Here is a 20,354-nt window from a genome sequence, read left to right as displayed (position 1 = left end):
CCTCTAAATTGTAGAATGGCACCCCCGACAAATACCAAATCATATTTGGGGATGTGAATTTAGGGTGACTGGAATCAAACGAATATTAGGCATCAAAATGTTTTTGTTTGTCACTCATTTATGTGTATTTGTACGTATAATATTACAATAGTCTGTCATATAACTATGATTTAAAAAAATAGCACATTCCCTAAATTCTCATTTTCTTTAACTCCCCTACAAAGTGAGGCCAACAAATGGATGTGTCCAAAGATGTTTTAGATAGCAGAAACAAAGATTTTTTTATAACTAAACCAAGATAGACCACAGCCTGTCGTTTCCAATGGGAACAAATGAGCCATAGTGGGCAGAACAAGCAAGGAGAGGTGCGGAACTAAGCACGAGTTAGCGAGATCCTATTGGCACATTCTAGCATCATCTGCATATTTCCGTTAGGGAACGCCCACTCTGTGACGTGCGCTTGTGCAATAACTCAATTCGCCTTTGCGCTCCTTCTAAACAACGCGATTTGTAAAAACTTTTGCAACGGGTAAAGTCTACAAACCTTAGTCCACTCTGTTCATAACAGAGTGGACATATTTGGTATGAGTGGAAACGCCAAGTGGATGCTTCACATTTATACATCCAGTGAAATATCTGTCTCATTGTTCTATCTGTGGCAGAAAGATGGCCGCGGCGACCGTGAAGTCGAAATCCAATGAAAAGGCTCTATTCGCTGTGATATGAGATTTGCGGAAGATGAGTTGGCAGGCGTGGCAAAATAACTTCCGCCTTCAAAACCCACTACAACAGAGAAATGGTGAGTGAGTTTAATGTCTATTTTAATCAGAAATACCGATGATATTCTCTGCTTTTAAATTCCCAGGTTGAACCTTTATCTGGTGGCTTGGGACGTTACTGTCTGGATCAAAGCAAGACAGTAACGTTGGACTAGTATACTTGCATTACAGCTAGAAAGCTCTGACAACGCCACAACATTCTTAGATTGTTCAATACTATGCAAATTAATGAGGCTAATATGTTTGTAGTAACATGGTTGTAGCAAAACCTGTGACCATGGTACCGCCTGTCTAGAGGTCCAAACAGCAGTCTGTCTGAGACGGAAATGTAAAGCCTTAGTCAAAAAAAAGAAAAAAGGTTTCTGGATGATTGTCGTGATAATTGAAATGTAATAGTAGTGTTTTCTATACGTGAGTTAATGTTGGCACCCCCTCCCTCAGACAGCGACCCTGCGCCCATACTTGAATGCTGTGCGTGCCACACTGCAGGCCGCCCTCTGTCTGGAGAACTTCTCCTCTCAGGTAGTGGAACGCCACAACAAACCAGAGGTGGAGGTCAGGTGAGTTGTGTGTGAAAGTGTCTCTCTCTCTCTCCCCTCATGATGACGACATTAATGTTATTTGTGACACTGTCTTTTCTCATTACAGGAGTAGTAAAGAGCTCCTACTACAGCCTGTGGTGATCAGCCGCAATGACAAGGAAAAGGTCCTAATCGAGGGCTCCATCAACTCTGTGCGAGTCAGCATTGCTGTGAAGCAGGTCAGGGAATATGACCCGTCTTTTCACTTTCAATGTCACCCTTCCATTATCTTGATGTTGTGTGTTTGTTTGCAGAAATCAAGTCTTTCATATAGATTTGAAAGCCATCAGTTGTAATCAATAAGGAAACAAAAAAAGTGTGTTTAATGCAAATGCTGATTAGTGCACTGTGATTGGCTCCATCAGGCTGATGAGATTGAGAAGATCCTGTGCCACAAGTTCATGCGCTTCATGATGATGAGAGCGGAGAACTTCTTCATTCTCAGGAGGAAAGCGGTTGAGGTGATAAATTAGAATCAACTCAGACGTTCATGTTTTAAACTGGGGTTGAAGGAACCAGTGAGATTCATAACAGGAAAGAAAACAGAGGCAGAAAGAGGAAATGATTCAATTGGTGTTGTTGGTATTGCTGTTGTTGGACTTGATAATATTTTTTATTCCTTCTCTCTTTCTTCGTCCATCTCTTCATCCTGTCATGTAGGGCTATGACATCAGTTTCCTCATCACCAACTTCCACACAGAGCAGATGTACAAGCACAAGCTGGTGGACTTCGTCATCACCTTCATGGAGGAGATCGACAAGGAGATCAGCGAGATGAAGCTGTCTGTCAATGCCCGTGCCCGTATCGTAGCGGAGGAGTTCCTCAAGAATGTAAGACTGCTATGTGTTGAAGCAAAACCATCTACATTTATAGAAATATGGTCAAATCAGTGGGACTATTGGAACAGTATTATGATGCTTGTCAATGCCTTCCTTTTGTTGCAGTTCTGAGTTGGTGTCCTCTCATCCCTCTCACTGATCACATGACTTAGCCATCACCATGGATCTGTGAGACAGGGCAGGCTCAAGGGTCCGATAGCAGGAAGAGGGTTGAGAAGCGTACTGTAAGTGAACAACCAATCAGCGAGGAATAACATAGAAAGTAACCAATCCAGTGTGGGTGTGTGGCACCCAACTGTGTCTCACAAGTATTTCCCTGTACTATACATAAATATTGATGACTGTATATAATTAATTATTTTCTAATATCATTTTCTGCCTCTTAGAGCAAATCTCAAAACCAAGGCGGGTCCTTAAAAGTATTAACCAGGTTGATATTCATGATTACCGGGACAATGAGAATGTGTTGTTGCAACTGAAACAGCCTGTGTTGTTTTTATACATTCTGTGTCTTTATGTACTCTTGTTTGTCTATTTGTTGTATAGTTTTTTGTTACAACAAAGAAAATGTAACCTGTTCAGTACGATCATCATGGACATAAAAAAAAGAAAGATGTATGTTTACATTTTATTACAAGACATCACAGATTTATTGAACTGTCCTAAATAAACCATGTTTGAAATGATAATGATGAATTATATAATCACCAATAAAACTCATGACAGCTTGTTTGTAGTTCTGAGTAGTGGTGCTTGTGTGTCCCATCCATGCACTTATTTTTGTCCATATCCTCATTCTTGAGGTTGAGTGTGCATACCATTAGATATGTACACTGAGTATACAAAACATTACCAACACCTGCTCTTTCCATGACAGACTGACCAGGTGAAAGCTATGATCCCTTATTGATGTCACTTGTTAAATCCACTTAAATCGGTGTAGATGAAGGGGAGGAGACAGGTTAAAGAAGGATTTTTAAGCCTTGAGACAATTGAGACATGGATTGTGTATGTGTGCCATTCAGAGGGTGAATGGGCAAGACAAAAAATGTAAGTGCCTTTGAAAGGGGTATGGTAGTAGGTGACAGGCGCACCGGTTTGAGTGTGTCAAGAACTGCAATGCTGCTGGGTTTTTCACGCTCAAGTTTCCTGTGTGTATCAAGAATGGTCCACCACCCAAAGGACATCCAGCCACCTTGACACAACTGTGGGAAGCATTGGAGTCAACATGGGCCAGCATCCCTGTGGAATGCATTTGACACCTTGTAGAGTCCATGCCTGATGAATTGAGGCTGTTCTGAGGGGGGGTGCAACTCAATATTACGGTGTTCATAATGTTTTGTACACTCAGTGTACTTTATTTCTAATTCTATTTCTGTGGCACTAGCTGTGTTGGTTGGGACTCAATTCTCTGCTAAGATCAGCAGTTTATCTTCAGTTTGAGCAGAGTAAGGCTCACTGTATTATTTTAGGTGTGAGAAAGGGGAAGTGAATGTGTTGCTGGCTCTAAAATGAGCGTGTCAGATCTTGCATGTTTCCTGGTTAAAGTCTGGGCCTCTAGCTCTAAGCTGGGGGGAAGGTAGCCTAGCGTTTAAGAGCGTTGGGCAAGTAACCGAAAGGTTAGAATCCCTGAGCGACTATGTGAAAAATCTGTCGATGTGCCCTTGAGCAAGACACTTAACCCTAATTGCTCCTGTAAGTCACTCTGGATAAGAGTCTGCTAAATGACTAAAATGTGACTAAAACAGACTGTTTGTTGTAGTATTTATTTTCCTCCGTTTGTAAGACTTAAACTGCAACACTGAATTCCAGCATATTCATTCAACACTGGTGCTTTTTAGTAATTTGTATGCAATTATGTGCTTGGCTGATTTGGAGAAAATCCAACTGTGAGGTAATCTGTAATAGAGGAACTCTGTCATGAATCTGAGGCAGCTGTATAAAACACATCTTTATTGAAGATTTTGAAAAAACACAGGAAAAACATTTAGAAAAACACAGGAAAAATGATCAAACATTTGAATTCAGTAGCAGCCAACACAAGCACCAACAATTGAATATGCCCACATATTCGCATATGCTGATGGTGCAGCCATCACATTTTTATAATTGCACATCTCAGAATACTTTTTCATATAAAACATTGACACGAAGGACAATACAGTGACACTGCTGAGGTTCAAAATGGACAAGTGAATAACACAATCAATACTTTGAGGGGGTTCATACTTTACAAAAATAAGTTGCAGTCCATTTCTCTCCTAGGCAAGACAACGCTGTCAGCTATACATAAAGCCTTAACACACATAAACTAAACTACTAACAAGGCTCTTCCTACCATGAGATTGGAGCAGCAAAAGGTAATGGGGTCTGAGTAATTCCCTGAACGCATTCTCCCAAACCCTACAATGCAAGCAGAACTGTTCATTTCATTCACAATTCTGCTTGGACCGCTAAACCATTGGACTGAATGTGCTGTAGACTGACTGAGATACCTACGGAGGAGTATAAGTCCAACTGATACAATTGTACAGGCCTATTGAGGATGCTTACAGAAAAGCCAAAAGGCTCTGGTCCTTCAGTTCACATTGCTCTGAACATAGACACCAAAAGAGGACAAGGATGTGCTCAGAGAGGGAGAAGGGCTGGAATTCCAACCTGGTCTCAGAGCAAAACATATTATATTTAACTCAAATCCTTGCCACTCCATTTAGTATGATACACTATATAGACAAAAGTATGTGGACACCCCTTCAAATGAGTGGATTCGGCTATTTCAGCCACACCTGTTGCTGACAGGTGTATAAAATCGAGCACACAGCCATGCAATCTCCATAGACAAAGATTGGCAGTAAAATAGCCTTACTGAGGAGCTCAGTGACTTTCAACGTGGCACCATCATAGGATACCACTTTTCCAACAAGTCAGTTCATAAAATGTCTGCCCTACTAGAGTTGCCCCAGTCAACTGTAAGTGCTATTATTGTGAAGTGGAAATGTCTAGGAGCAACAACGGCTCAGCCACACAACAACGGCCACACAACAACGGCTCAGCCAACGGCTCAGCCACACAAGCTCACAGAACAGAAACGGGCAAATGCTGAAGTGCGTAAAAGTCGTCTGTCCTCGGTTGCAACAATCACTATCGAGTTCCAAACTGCCTCCAGAAGCAACGTCAGCACAATAACTGTTCGTCGGGAGCTTCATGAAATGGGTGTCCATGGCCAAGCAGCCGCACACAAGCCTAAGTTCACCATGTGCAATGCCAAGCATCGGCTGGAGTGGTGTAAAGCTCGCCACCATTGGACTCTGGAGCAGTGGAAACGCGTTCTCTGGAGTGATGAATCACGCTTCACCATCTGGGTTTGGCGGATGCCAGGAGAACGCTACCTGCCCAAATGCATAGTGTAAACTGTAAAGTTTGGTGGAGGAGGAATAATGGTTCGGGCTAGGCCCCTTAGTTCCAGTGAAGGGAAATCTTAACGCTACAGGATACAATTACATTGTAGACGATTCTGTGCTTCCAACTTTGTGGCAGCCGTTAGGGGAAGGCCCTTTCCTGTTTCAGCATGACAATGCCCTCGTGCACAAAGCGAAGAGTGGATGCTGTTATAGCAGCAGGGGGGGGGGGGACCAACTCCATATTAATGCCCATGATTTTGGAATGAGATGTTCGACGAGCAGGTGTCCACATACTTTTGGTCATGTAGTGTATGTTACTTAATGTTAGGTTACATTACATTGGCCTACCAATGTAATATCGATCGTACAATATCATACGAATTGTTGGACGTATAGTATCCTGCGTCTTGATCTTTAGTATGATATATTGCGTTTGACTGCTTTAGTAGGATATGCTACGTTCGACTGCTTTAGTATGATATGCTCCGTTCGGTTAGGGGTTAGGGTTAGGAGTTAGGTTAAAGGGTTATGCTTAGGGGAAGGGTTAGCTAACATGCTAAGTAGTTGCAAAGTAGCTTAAAAAGTACAGTGCCTTCAGAAAAAATTCATACCCCTTGACTTATTCCATATTGTGTGTTACAGCCAGAATTCAAAATTGATTAAATCGTTTTTTTTCTCCTCACCCATCTTCACACAACACCCCATAATGACAAAGTAAAAATACACTGCTCAAAAAAATAAAGGGAACACTAAAATAACACATCCCAGATCTGAATGAATGAAAGAATCTTATTAAATACTTTTTTCTTTACATAGTTGAATGTGCTGACAACAAAATCACACAAAAATTATCAATGGAAATCAAATTTATCAACCCATGGAGGTCTGGATTTGGAGTCACCCTCAAAATTAAAGTGGAAAACCACACTACGGGCTGATCCAACTTTGATGTAATGTCCTTAAAACAAGTCAAAATGAGGCTCAGTAGTGTGTGTGGCCTCCACGTGCCTGTATGACCTCCCTACAATGCCTGGGCATGCTCCTGATGAGGTGGCGGATGGTTTCCTGAGGGATCTCCTCCCAGACCTGGACTAAAGCATCCGCCAACTCCTGGACAGTCTGTGGTGCAAAGTGGCGTTGGTGGATGGAGCGAGACATGATGTCCCAGATGTGCTCAATTGGATTCAGGTCTGGGGAACGGGCGGGCCAGTCCATAGCATCAATGCCTTCCTCTTGCAGGAACGGCTGACACACTCCAGCCACATGAGGTCTAGCATTGTCTTGCATTAGGAGGAACCCAGGGCCAACCGCACCAGCATATGGTCTCACAAGGGGTCTGAGGATCTCATCTCGGTACCTAATGGCAGTCAGGCTACCTCTGGCGAGCACATGGAGGGCTGTGCGGCCCCCCAAAGAAATGCCACCCCACACCATGACTGACCCACCACCAAATCGGTCATGCTGGAGTATGTTGCAGGCAGCAGAACGTTCTCCACGGCGTCTCCAGACTCTGTCACGTGCTCAGTGTGAACCTGCTTTCATCTGTGAAGAGCACAGGGCGCCAGTGGTGAATTTGCCAATCTTGGTGTTCTCTGGCAAATGCCAAACGTCCTGCACGGTGTTGGGCTGTAAGCACAACCCCCACCTGTGGATGTCAGGCCCTCATACCACCCTCATGGAGTCTGTTTCTGACCGTTTGAGCAGACACATGCACATTTGTGGCCTGCTGGAGGTCATTTTGCAGGGCTCTGGCAGTGCTCCTCCTGCTCCTCCTTGCACAAAGGCGGAGGTAGCAGTCCTGCTGCTGGGTTGTTGCCCTCCTACGGCCTCCTCCACATCTCCTGATGTACTGGCCTGTCTCCTGGTAGCGCCTCCATGCTCTGGACACTACGCTGACAGACACAGCAAACCTTCTTCCCACAGCTCGCATTGATGTGCCATCCTGGATGAGCTGCACTACCTGAGCCACTTGTGTGGGTTGTAGACTCCGTCTCATGCTATCACTAGAGTGAAAGCACCGCCAGCATTCAAAAGTGACCAAAACATCAACCAGGAAGCATAGGAACTGAGAAGTGGTCTGTGGTCACCAACTGCAAAACCAGTCCTTTATTGGGGGTGTCTTGCTAATTGCCTATAATTTCCACCTGTTGTCTATTCCATTTGCACAACAGCATGTGAAATGTATTGTCAATCAGTGTTGCTTCCTAAGTGGACAGTTTGATTTCACAGAAGTGTGATTGACTTGGAGTTACATTGTGTTGTTTAAGTGTTCCCTTTATTTTTTTGAGCAGTGTATGTTTTTAGAAACGTATGCAAATTTATTGAAAATGAAATACAGAAGTCTCACATTTACATAAGTATTCACACCCCTGAGTCAATACATGTTAGAATCAGATTTGGCAGTGATTACAGCTGTGAGTCTTTCTGGGTAAGTCCTAAGAGCCTTGCACACCTGGATTGTACAATATTTGCCCATTCTTTTTTTAATTCTTCAAGCTCTGTCAAGTTGGTTGTTGATCATTGCTAAGCTGCCATTTTTAAGTCTTGCCATAGATTTTCAAGCCGAATTAAGTCAAAACTGTAACTAGGAACATTCAATGTCGTCTTGGTAAGCAACTCCAGTGTATATTTGGCCTTGTGTTTTAGGTTATTGTCCTGCTGAAAGGTGAATTTGTCTGTTGGAAAGCAGACAACCAGGTTTTCCGCTAGGATTTTGCCTGTGCTTAGCTCTATTCCGTTTCTTTTTATACTAAAAAACTCCCTAGTCCTTGCCGATGACAAGCATACCCATAACATGATGCAGCCACCACCACGCTTGACAATATGAAGAGTGGTACTCAGTGATGTATGGATGTTGAATTTGCCCTAAATATGATGCTTTGTATTCAGGACTTAAAATGCTTTGAAGTTTATTCATTTGCAGTTTTAGTTTAGTGCCTTATTGCAAACAGGATGTATGCATATTTTTATTCTGTACAGGCTTCCTACTTTTCACGCTGTCATTTAGGTTAGTATTGTGGAGTAACTACAATGTTGTTGATCCATCCTCAGTTTTCTCCTATCACAGCCATTAAACAAACTATTTTAAAGTCACCATTGGCCTCATGGTGAAATCCCTGAGCGGTTTCCTTCCTCTCCGGCAACTGAGTTCAGAAGGATGCCTGTATCTTTGTAGTGACTGGGTGTATTGATACACCATCCAAAGTGTAATTAATAACTTTGCCTTGCTGAAAGGGATATTCAATGTCCGTAAAAAAAGATATACCAATCTACCAATTGGTGCCTCTTTGCGAGGCATTGGAAAACCTCCCTGGTCTTTGTGGTTGAATCTGTGTTTGAAATTCACTGCTCGACTGAGGGACCTTACAAATAATTGTATGTGTGGGGTACAGAGATGAGGTAGTCATGTTAAACACTACTATTGCACACAGTCCATGCAACTTATGTGACTTGTTAAGTAAATCTTTACTCCTGAACTTATTTAGTCTTGCCATAACAAAGGGGTTGAATACTTATTGACTCAAGACATTTCTAAAAACATTATTCCACTTTGAGATTATGGGGTATTATGTGTAGGCCAGTGACACAAAATCTCAATTTAATCCATTTTAAATTCAGGCTGTAATACAACAAAATGTGGAAAAAGTCAATACTTTTCTGTAGTTGCTAAAGTTGTCTGTGATGAGATTCGAACACGCAACCATTGGGTTGCTAGACATTCGCGTTATACACCTACCCATCCACCCTCCTTTCATTTTTGCTTTAAGTAATCTGTCATCCCAAACATATAACTTACCATACTAATTTGAGTGTGCCGTATTTACGTATGCCAATGTAATGTAACCTAACAAAGTAACATATCATACTAAATGGAATGGCATGGATTTTTGTAAAATATATGTTTTGCTCTGAGACCAGGCTGGGAAAACACATATCGCCCAACAAAGAACCATCAGTTGAGTGGGTTGAACAGAGAATGTCCACAGACTCTTTACCACTAGAGTCACAAGTAATGACACATAGTAACAGGGAGGTAGAGGAGAGCCCAAACTTCAATCCGAGTGGCTTGCATTTCAGAGGTGAGGTGGGACTGTCTGCAAGGCATCTTCTGTGGTGCGATGAACGTTGACGTTCTGAAAGAGGAACATACACGTTTTACATCCCTTTGAAGAAGACACCAGAATGACGAATCAAATCTGTCCATGGAGTTTCTAAACAAGGGAGATGTTCTGTGGTTATCAACTTTTTTTTTTAAAATTCAGTGAGAGACACTATGTGCTGTACACAGTGATGTATGTTTATGTTTGTGGCAGAGAATGGTTTAGAGAAGTAGATATTAGTTTACACAACTGACCCAAATTGTTCCTGGTCAGCTGGTTATGTACACGCTTCCGAGCCAGTGTCCAGGACAAGTAAATGAGTGTATGAAAAAGGCATGTTTTGCAGTTGGCTTTGTGGATGAGGAGAGTTACTGTTATGGTGACGGGTACTGTGTCAGACAGAGGCCAAGCACTGTTCTACAAACAGGTGTTTATACTGAGTCTGATGAATAGGCATTAGTACTCTACAGAGGAAATTACTTCCAATACAGCCTCTGCATATTAATAAGGTTGAGGAACAAATGCTCTGCATTTGCATAGCACAGTATAAGAGGTTTATGAAGACATTTGTAGAACAAAAACATGAGGGTCGATGTATCGATACATAAAATATAGCAGGGCTGGTCAAGTCGATTTTATTAGCATAGCCAGTAAACAGTGATATGTAAATGACTTCCTCATATTCCATATGGAGCAGAGACCTTCACATTTTAATAAAAAAGAAACGTTTCTCTGGGCCTTTATACATGATTATAAAATGAACATTTAATCTAACTTGATCAAATTAAAAATACACTAAACTGAATGAAATTTTAAAAAATAACTAATTAAAGAAACACTCAAAAGAGTTTAGGTTTCAGAGTCAAGGTGCAAAACACTACCTCATCAAGTAGACATTTGTGCAACGCTATGAACACCGACAGACACACATTCAACTTTTAAACTAATTAAAAGACAGTGAGGCACATTGAACTCCACATACTCACGACTGACAAATAATAATAAAATACTGAGCTTCCTGAATAAAAAGTGACATACATCCATGAGACTAAATTAAAAAGGTTTTCCTAAAATTAAAATATTTGAAATGAAATGTGCTTCGGGTTAATCGCTTTACATTTGGCAGTACAACATTGATTTACAAAACCATTATGTCAATTTGGAGAGAAAAAAGCAGCATTTCAATAAACAAAAAAACAACAAAAAATGACACCAGACCCTTATGGTAGGGATATTTACAAATTAACTGAATTCCAGTTAATTATCAGTGCTTCTGATGTCAGGAAGTAAAGAGGGTATGGAGTGATTGAGGACTAAGTGTCTGATTGAAGGACTAGATAAGGGGAAAGGGCCAGACGGAGGAGTAGAAAGAAGGGAGTGTGAGGGATAGTATCTCACTGATGAGCTGGTACTGTTAGCAAAGCCTCCTCTGCCATCCGCGACACCTTTACGTTCTGTTCAGCAATGAAACAAAAGCTTGAGGTCAAACATCAGGGAAACAAAATAGCTATAATGGGAGGATGGGTGGGAAAGACAGGGGGCTCAAACCTAGCGCAATGCTAAATCTTAGCGCTGGCGGTAGCGTTATAGGTTCAGGGTGAGTCAAATATTTTTGCCATTTTCACAATCGGAATTATGGGCGCAGTAGTTGTTGGTGGCGCGAAAGGGCTGGGTTTTGATGAATAAACAAGTTGTGGGTTTGTCTAGGCTTGACCCTTCACTGGCCAATCAGAATGTGCGCCATGGCTAAATATGTGGCTGCTTCAAGTTGTGTATTTACGGTCTTTTATGTATTGCACTGTCATCAACTCCAATTCTAATGTTAGTCCGTTATAGCCTAGTTTGCTAAATATGTTGAACATGTCAGCCCACATTGTTCTAATTGCATTGCTTCAATATGGAAACATAGGCTACAGCATTCGCACTGACACAGGGGCAATATCTACTGTAAATTGCAGTCTGGACATGGACATGCCAAACGTAGTCAACAAGCAATATTAAATTCACTAGGCTATTAAAAAGACAGTGCATAATTCTAATAAAAACAAAACAACTTGTTTTAAATAGGCGATGTCTAAATACAGTTACAGGCACCATAATTGCTCCCTGTGGGCGTACAATACAGACAAGGCAACTTAGACTATGGAGGGTTTTACGCACATCCAAACTTTTTGCAGGAGCTGGATAAAGATCTAATATAAAGAGAAAGGGGGAATGTCCACTCACCGTTATACTTCTCGCAAATGTAATGTTTTATAAACATAATGGAACCACCTTACAGATCATATTTGCACATCTCCAGAAAAAGCAGACAAAATTTCCATTGCATTCGAGCCAATACTAGGCTCTTGTCAATTGTATCGTTCTCAAAATAATCTGCCGTTGATATGGCATTATAGAACGACCGAATATTTTGGAAGAGCGTGTCTTTGGTAAATCGGATGAGAGGCGCTCTTTGAAAATGGGGATGGATAGCCTACTTGAACAAGCAAAATGCAGGTATGTGAATTGTGAATAATTAAAATGTACGAGGGCATAAACCTCCAAAATATTTAAAAGCACCCCCAGTAGAAACCATATCAAAAAAGGTTTATTCATAGGCTACTTTTGGCCTTTGGCCAGGATAAAAAGGCACACCTATGTGATGCTGCTAAACCAGCCTTGATTAAGGGGAGGGTAGGCTATGTGATGCTGCTAAACCAGCCTTGATTAAGGGGAGGGTAGGCTATGTGATGTTGCTAAACCAGCCTTGATTAAGGGGAGGGTAGGCTATGTGATGTTGCTAAACCAGCCTTGATTAAGGGGAGGGTAGGCTATGTGATGTTGCTAAACCAGCCTTGATTAAGGGGAGGGTAGGCTATGTGATGTTGCTAAACCAGCCTTGATTAAGGGGAGGGTAGGCTATGTGATGTTGCTAAACCAGCCTTGATTAAGGGGAGGGTAGGCTATGCTTGTTTTTTTATCAAATTAAATGAAATGGGCGGAAATCAATAATTTGTTTAGGTTTCTAAATACGAGCTTCACTGGCACATCTCTCCTTCCATGGGCACTGTGCATCATGGCGGGATAGGCTGCACTTCCACTCTCAAAATCCATGCCATTATCACCTGTGCTACCGTTAAGACCTGCATTTTGTGGGTCTTAAAACTTCCCATTAGCGCTGCATGAAATTGTCACTTTTGCGCTTGTTTTTAAAGGACACACCTCAAATATTGACACCCCTCCCACCTCAGCGAAAGCGAGCTGATGTTTGACAGGTAAACTGTCAAACCTGGCATTCGGCACTAGCGCCTCCTTAGTGCCAGCTGAAAATAGAGCCCAGGATGTGATAAAGATGTGATAAAAGTACATTTAATAATTTAATTATCCAAGTTGATTCTAATAGTTACACTACCTAAATGCTTCTCTACGTATACAATAAGGAAATGTCATGAACATGATTCCTAATGACACGTCACCTGATGACATAACATCATGAATCATGTCGTTCCATCCCACTATCCTCTAACTAATGGATATATTCAGGATGAGAGCGTGAGAAGGTGATGACAATGGATGAAGGTCACAACATGAGTCACTATCATCATCTTTAGTACTGATACCAGTGCACATGACATGATCTCTACAATAAAGATTCCACTCTAGGCCCTACTATTAAACACTCCTCTGATTGTGAAGCCATTGCAACCAGGACTGTTGAAAAGCACTACAGCTGCACAGGTTACAGAGTTTAGAGTCATCTGTCAAGCGTAGCACAGATTCCCGCTTATCTTTACCAACTCTGCCACCAAATCAGTGTCTGTGTGTGCGAGTATGTAGATATACCAACCTCTGGTCTATCTCTGTGAGTGTTCACTGCGTCCACATTTAGGTAGATGGACTCCACCTTACAGCCTGAAAACACAGAGCACAGAAAGGTGCATTTGTGTATTATAAAACAACAAAATCCAATGTGAAATATTTATGTTATTTCACAATTCACATTGAAGCAGGTACAGACAGGACTGGGTAGCAGTGGAAGGCCAGTCTTACCATAAGCCACTGGTGTGAGCTTCAGCACGGTGTGCAGTGGGCACTTCAGGTAGGGCAGCTCCTCTGAGAAACAACACACAAACATTACCAAGAAATCTATTACAAAAGAGATCTACAAAAAGGGACCAAACAACACCTTCCATCGGTCTTATCTAGGAGAGACAACCAGACTGACCTGCGGTCTTATCCAGGAAGTACGCCAGCAGGCAGCGCATGATAGCCTGGTGACAGACGACCAGGATGTTCTCCTGCCTCTCCAGCTCCATGATGACTGGCTCCAGACGCTGCACCAGGTCCTCATAGGACTGAGAGGACAGGTCAACGGTCAGATACACTCAGAGACAGAGAGATAGACAAACAGACAGGCAGACCAACCAAGACTCTCACTCGGCCAAAAAGGCAAGGTCACAATAGGGTGACACAAAAACTTAACCAAGGCAGGGTGTAAAAAAAAAAAACACACAAAAAAACATGGCACAGACAAATACAACATGAGAAATTATCTTCAGTAATGGGGTCTACAGTGGAAAACAATGTAGAAAGCCTAACCCTAATGTACGTTAATCCATTAGTAGTAAAGTGTCTCAGACAACAATGCCCTCTCCCACCACTGAGTGGGAGATGGGCAGACAGCCTCGCTTATCACCACCTCCATCTCTCTAAGTGGGAGTAATGGGACAGACTAAAGGTGAGAACACACTGCTGGGTGTTCATGGCCACTGAAAAACTGCCTGGACCCAGAGCTTGGAGCACAGACTGACAGACAGGGACAGAGAGAGAGGAAGGGGGCTTTGTTTACTACAGCCTCAGCCTGGTGCTTAGCTCAAGCTGTCGGAGAGGCAGCTTATGCAGGCTGGGCGCAGTGTGTAAGTGGCCAGCCATTAGCCACCTGAATGTGGTTAAAGTGGAATTGACAGCATTTTAACTACTTTGCAGATATGAAACAAACAGACAATCATAATATCAGTAAAAAATATCAAATTCCCAGATTATGCTACAAAACCAGCTTTATAAAAGAGGTTTTAAAAATAGATTATATTCGACCAAAAAATCCATGACGTAGAGTAATGCATTGTTGGCAGAATAGACAGATACAGTTCAATGCATGATTCGGAAAGCACTCCGACCCCTTAACTTTTTCCACATTTTGTGACGTTACAACCTTATTCTAAAATGGATTAAATAGTTTCCCCCCCCCCCCTCATCAAATCTACACACAATACTCCATAATGACTAAACTAAAACAGGTTGACATTTTTGCAAATGTATTAAAAATAACTGAAATATCATATTTGCATAAGTATTCAGACCCTTTACTCAGTACTTTGTTCAAGCACCGTTGGCAGCGATAACAGCCTTGAGTCTTCTTGGGTATGACGCTACAAGCTTGGCACACATGTATTTGTGGAGTTTCTCCCATTCTTCTATGCAGATCCTCTCAAACTCTCCGGTTGGATGGGGAGCGTTGCTGCACAGCTATTTTCAGGTCTCTACAAAGATGTTCGATCAGGTTCAAGTCCGGCCTCTGGCTGGGCCACTCAAGGACATTCAGAGACTTGCCCCGAAGACACTCCTGCGTTATCTTGGCTGTGTGCTCATAGCAAAGGGTCTGAATACTTATGTATTTTTTTTATATACATTTGCTAAAATGTTTTTCGCTTTGTCATTATGGGGTATTGTGTGTAGATTGATGAGAAAATAAATAATTTAATCAATTTTAGAATAAGGCTGTAACGTTACAAAATGTGGGAAAAGTCAAGGGCTCTGAATGCTTTCCAAATGCACTGTATGTAGCTATTTATTAAGCAAGCTAAAAACACAGCCTAACGTTAGCTAGCTGCTGGGAGAATGTCATGTCATTGGACGAGTGGCCGACTTTTTCCCCTTCACATCGTTTTTCGGCAGCTACAGCTAGAGATGCAGGTGTCATTTGGTTTGCTAACAAGAAATGTGAATTGCTGAACGACTTAGCACAGTTAGCAAGCATATCTCTTAGTTGTTAATCAAATGTATTTGGCATCGATAAAATGGGCGGGCAGGCAGTTTCCATTCAGTTGTCAAAACGTGGGTTGGGACAAGCATGCATTGGCAGGCAAGTTGCAGAAGGGCGAGCAGGCCCTATCGTTTATCAGTGCAATTGTGACGGCCAACTACAAGCTGAAAAAGTTTAAGAGTGTTTATCTACTTTTGCCTCATTAGATTTTAGCTCATCTCTCTCTGGCTAACATTAGTTGTTGGTCTTAGGGAGGGAGAGATAGCCTAACTGGTTGTTTGATCAATAGGACTGTAAAGTTCCCAAATGTAAGGGGATGCCTGTGAAATCCACTCAGGTGTATTTTTAGGATTTTGGCTAATACTTTCTAATTATTTAAAGTCACGCTGTTGCTACTGCCTGTAAACACACAGTCCAGCTCAAAGTGAATGATTGCAGGCCAGTGTGGCAAATGGCTTATTTGCATATAGGCCTACTGTAGCTCTGATTGGCTATGGCGCACTGGTCTGTCTAGATTCCGGTCCTGGACAAGACGGACACGTTTTTATTTACTGCAGTGTTTTAATTGCCCAAACGCACAGCTGCTTTCCCACTATATATTGCTATAGAATTTTCACAAATGCTTTACGCGGTCATTCCCAAACATTCCATGAAAGTATGAAAACTACCATATCTAAGTGCTCGCTTGTCAGAAAATGTACAAAAAAGGAATCATATTATTTTTGGGGGTGTATATGAACAGATTTCATGTTGCTAAAACGCTGTCAGTTCTACTTTAATGTCCCAGTGCCAAAAGAAAACAACATTTGGACCCCATGAGCAAAACATTCACAAAGAAAACCATGGCCCTTACTTTGACCTATTTTGATGCAAATTCACATTGTTAAGAACTGTACAGCTCTTCAGCAGAAGCAAGTTATGACACATAAAACCAGCATTCAGGTTGGCAGAGCCCTTTCATAATGCATAAAGATTTTTTTTTTTTTTATGTGGCATTAGAGAATGTTCTCTTCTCACTCACCTCTCCCTTGGGGTAACGGTAGCGGTATTTGTCCTGGTCCCTCATTGCAAATTCCAGAGGGTAGTGCTGCTGGATCTCCTCATACATCATCTCCTCACACACACCCTGAGGATAACACACACACACACACACACACACACACACACACACACACACACACAATCACTTCAGTTACTCAAACACACCACAACATAGTTTGTAAATCACAGACTTGCACAATTTTCCAAATCTACTCTTGTACTTTGCATTTTAGTTACACTGTTTATACACACTCCATATTTATTTATATACTGGGCTCTTGACATAGCTCACTAACATATCTACTGCCTATGCAGTACGGATCCAACAAGACCCTGAACAGCTTCTACCCCCAAGCCATAAGACTACTAAATAGTTAGTTAACCTCTTAAGGATCGGATCATTTTTTCCCAATTTTCGCCTAAAATGACATACCCAAATCTAACTGCCTGTAGCTCAGGACCTGAAGCAAGGATATGCATATTCGTGATACTATTTGAAAGGAAACACTTTGATGTTTGTGGAAATGTGAAATTAATGTAGGAGAATATAACACATTAGATCTGGTAAAACATAATAAATAAAAAAAACATGCGTTTTCTATTTGTTTTTTTATTCCATCATCTTTGAAATGCAAGAGGTAGCGGCAGGTAGCTTAGTGGTTAAGAGCGTTGTGCCAGTAACCGAAAGGTTGCTGGTTCTAATCCCCGAGCCGACTAGGTGAAAAATCTGTCGATGTGCCCTTGAGCAAGGCACTTAACCCTAATTGCTCCTGTAAGTCGCTCTGGATAAGAGCGTCTGCTAAATGACTAAAATGTAAAAGAAAGGCCACAATATAATATTGCAGTTTAGGCGCAATTTAGATTTTGGCCACTAGATGGTAGCAGTGTGTGCAAAGTTTCAGATTGATCCAGTGACGCATTGCAATACTGGACTATTTTGTATCAAGTCTGCACAAATGTGCCGATTTGGTCAATTTATATATTTTCAAGTACATAACTATAGAGAAAATGATACGGTAATACAAAATGTAAGTTTACACACTCCCAGTAATGTCATACATGATGGATCATTAACTTATACACTAACTTTCACACATCTAGATGGCCGGGCGGGGTGGTTGTGGAGCCAGAGACAGCAGGGGTTCAAACATTAGAATATAAAAATTGATTTTATCAAACAAAACTATGCTACATTTCATCTCTGGGACCCTTAGGATGACAAATCAGAGCAAGATTACTGAATGTAAGTACATTATTTACCTTCAGAGGTGAATATATCAAACCAGTTGCCGTGATAAGTTTTGTTGTTGTTGTGCACACTCCTCAAACAATAGCATGGTATTTGTTCACTGTAATAGCTACTGTAAATTGGACAGTGCAGTTAGATTAACAAGAATTTAAGATTTCTGCCCATATAAGACATGTCTATGTCCTGGAAGGTTTGCTGTTACTTACAACAGTCATGCTAATCACATTAGCGCACGTTAGCTCAACCGTCCCGTATACGGGACACCGATCCCGTAGAGGTTAAAGCCAATAGCTACCCGGATTATCTGCATTGACTCTTTCTGCACTCTTGACTCATCACATACAGTGGGGAGAACAAGTATTTGATACACTGCCGATTTTGCAGGTTTTCCTACTTACAAAGCATGTAGAGGTCTGTAATTGTTATCATAGGTACACTTCAACTGTGCGAGACGGAATCTAAAACAAAAATCCATAAAATCACATTGTATGATTTTTAAGTAATTAATTTGCATTTTATTGCATGACATAAGTATTTGATCACCTACCAACCAGTAAGAATTCCGGCTCTCACAGACCTGTTAGTTTTTCTTTAAGAAGCCCTCCTGTTCTCCACTCATTACCTGTATTAACTGCACCTGTTTGAACTCGTTACCTGTATAAAAGACACCTGTCCACACACTCAATCAAACAGACTCCAACCTCTCCACGATGGCCAAGACCAGAGAGCTGTGTAAGGACATCAGGGATAAAATTGTAGACCTGCACAAGGCTGGGATGGGCTACAGGACAATAGGCCAGCAGCTTGGTGAGAAGGCAACAACTGTTGGCGCAATTATTAGAAAATGGAAGAAGTTCAAGATGACGGTCAATCACCCTCGGTCTGGGGCTCCATGCAAGATCTCACCTCGTGGGGCATCAATGATCATGAGGAAGGTGAGGGATCAGCCCAGAACTACATGGCAGGACCTGGTCAATGACCTGAAGAGAGCTGGGACCACAGTCTCAAAGAAAACCATTAGTAACACACTACGCCGTCATGGATTAAAATCCTGCAGCGCACGCAAGGTCCCCCTGCTCAAGCCAGCGCATGTCCAGGCCCGTCTGAAGTTTGCCAATGACCATCTGGATGATCCAGAGGAGGAATGGGAGAAGGTCATGTGGTCTGATGAGACAAAAATACAGCTTTTTGGTCTAAACTCCACTCACCGTGTTTGGAGGAAGAAGAAGGATGAGTACAACCCCAAGAACACCATCCCAACCATGAAGCATGGAGGTGGAAGCATCATTCTTTGGGGATGCTTTTCTGCAAAGGGGACAGGACGACTGCACCGTATTGAGGGGAGGATGGATGGGGCCATGTATCGCGAGATCTTGGCCAACAACCTCCTTCCCTCAGTAAGAGCATTGAAGATGGGTCGTGGCTGGGTCTTCCAGCATGACAACGACCCAAAACACACAGCCAGGGCAACTAAGGAGTGGCTCCGTAAGAAGCATCTCAAGGTCCTGGAGTGGCCTAGCCAGTCTCCAGACCTGAACCCAATAGAAAATCTTTGGAGGGAGATTAAAGTCCATATTGCCCAGCGACAGCCCTGAAACCTGAAGGATCTGAAGAAGGTCTGTATGGAGGAGTGGGCCAAAATCCCTGCTGCAGTGTGTGCAAACCTGGTCAAGACCTACAGGAAACGTATGATCTCTGTAATTGCAAACAAAGGTTTCTGTACCAAATATTAAGTTCTGCTTTTCTGATGTATCAAATACTTATGTCATGCAATAAAATGCAAATTAATTACTTAAAAATCATACAATGTGATTTTCAGGATTTTTGTTTTAGATTCCGTCTCTCACAGTTGAAGTGTACCTATGATAAAAATTACAGACCTCTACATGCTTTGTAAGTAGGAAAACCTGCAAAATCGGCAGTGTATCAAATACTTGTTCTCCCCACTGTAGGCTCCTGTTTCCTAGTCACTTGATCCCTACCTGTATGTACATATCTACCTCAATTAACTCATAGCCCTACACATCAACTCGGTACTGGTACCCCGTGTATACAGCTAAGTTATCGTTACTCATTGTGTATTTATTCCTTGTGCTATTATTTTTTCCCATTATTTCAAGATTTTTCCTCTCTGCATTGTTGGGAAGGGTCCATAAGTAAGCATTTCACTGCTAGTCTACACCTATTGTTTACAAAGCATGTGACAAATAAAATTAGATTTGCACATATCATTCTTAGTAGATCTTGAGTAAATTCATCCTGTGTATATACGTATAGTCCCGTGTAGCTCAGTTGGTAGAGCATGGCGCTTGCAACACCAGGGTTGTGGGTTCGATTC

The 20,354-nt window shown here is 41.9% G+C and overlaps 2 protein-coding genes across 5 annotated transcripts in view; one reads left to right on the top strand and one right to left on the bottom strand.

Moving 5' to 3' along the window:
- The first annotated feature begins 444 nt into the window (after positions 1 to 444).
- LOC311138685 (actin-related protein 2/3 complex subunit 4-like) lies at positions 445 to 2,929 on the top strand. Its single transcript, XM_084173472.1, has 6 exons — positions 445 to 799; positions 1,221 to 1,339; positions 1,428 to 1,539; positions 1,726 to 1,821; positions 2,021 to 2,191; positions 2,306 to 2,929. Exons 1-6 carry the CDS (start codon positions 797 to 799, stop codon positions 2,309 to 2,311), a joined length of 507 nt encoding a protein of 168 aa, XP_084029598.1. The 5' UTR covers positions 445 to 796; the 3' UTR covers positions 2,312 to 2,929.
- Positions 2,930 to 9,268: 6,339 nt separating this feature from the next.
- Positions 9,269 to 20,354, bottom strand: part of pfkfb4a (6-phosphofructo-2-kinase/fructose-2,6-biphosphatase 4a) — a gene marked incomplete at its 5' end in the record, with an annotated part of 63,383 nt that continues 52,297 nt past the window's right edge. For 2 of the 4 annotated variants that reach the window (XM_084173584.1, XM_084173582.1), the window contains 5 exons: positions 9,269 to 9,734; positions 13,531 to 13,595; positions 13,734 to 13,796; positions 13,909 to 14,038; positions 16,748 to 16,852. In XM_084173584.1, coding sequence (XP_084029710.1) covers positions 9,675 to 9,734; positions 13,531 to 13,595; positions 13,734 to 13,796; positions 13,909 to 14,038; positions 16,748 to 16,852 — 423 coding nt within the window. In that variant the 3' untranslated portion in view covers positions 9,269 to 9,674. Of the gene's footprint in view, positions 9,735 to 10,312; positions 11,156 to 13,530; positions 13,596 to 13,733; positions 13,797 to 13,908; positions 14,039 to 16,747; positions 16,853 to 20,354 lie in introns of those variants that run through there. The other 2 variants (XM_084173583.1, XM_084173581.1) reach the window with 1 other exon arrangement.

Source organism: Coregonus lavaretus (assembly GCF_964263955.1).
Source record: "Coregonus lavaretus genome assembly, chromosome: 12".
NCBI lineage: Eukaryota > Metazoa > Chordata > Actinopteri > Salmoniformes > Salmonidae > Coregonus > Coregonus lavaretus.
Note: the sequence above shows the minus strand (reverse complement) of the source record. Positions and strands in the feature narration are given on the sequence as shown.

Excerpts from the sequence above, each read along its gene's own strand:
- LOC311138685 (XM_084173472.1), top strand. Across the intron at positions 1,340-1,427 it reads AAACCAGAGGTGGAGGTCAG|GAGTAGTAAAGAGCTCCTAC; the intron begins GTGAGTTGTGTG and ends TTCTCATTACAG. Across the intron at positions 1,540-1,725 it reads TCAGCATTGCTGTGAAGCAG|GCTGATGAGATTGAGAAGAT; the intron begins GTCAGGGAATAT and ends TGGCTCCATCAG.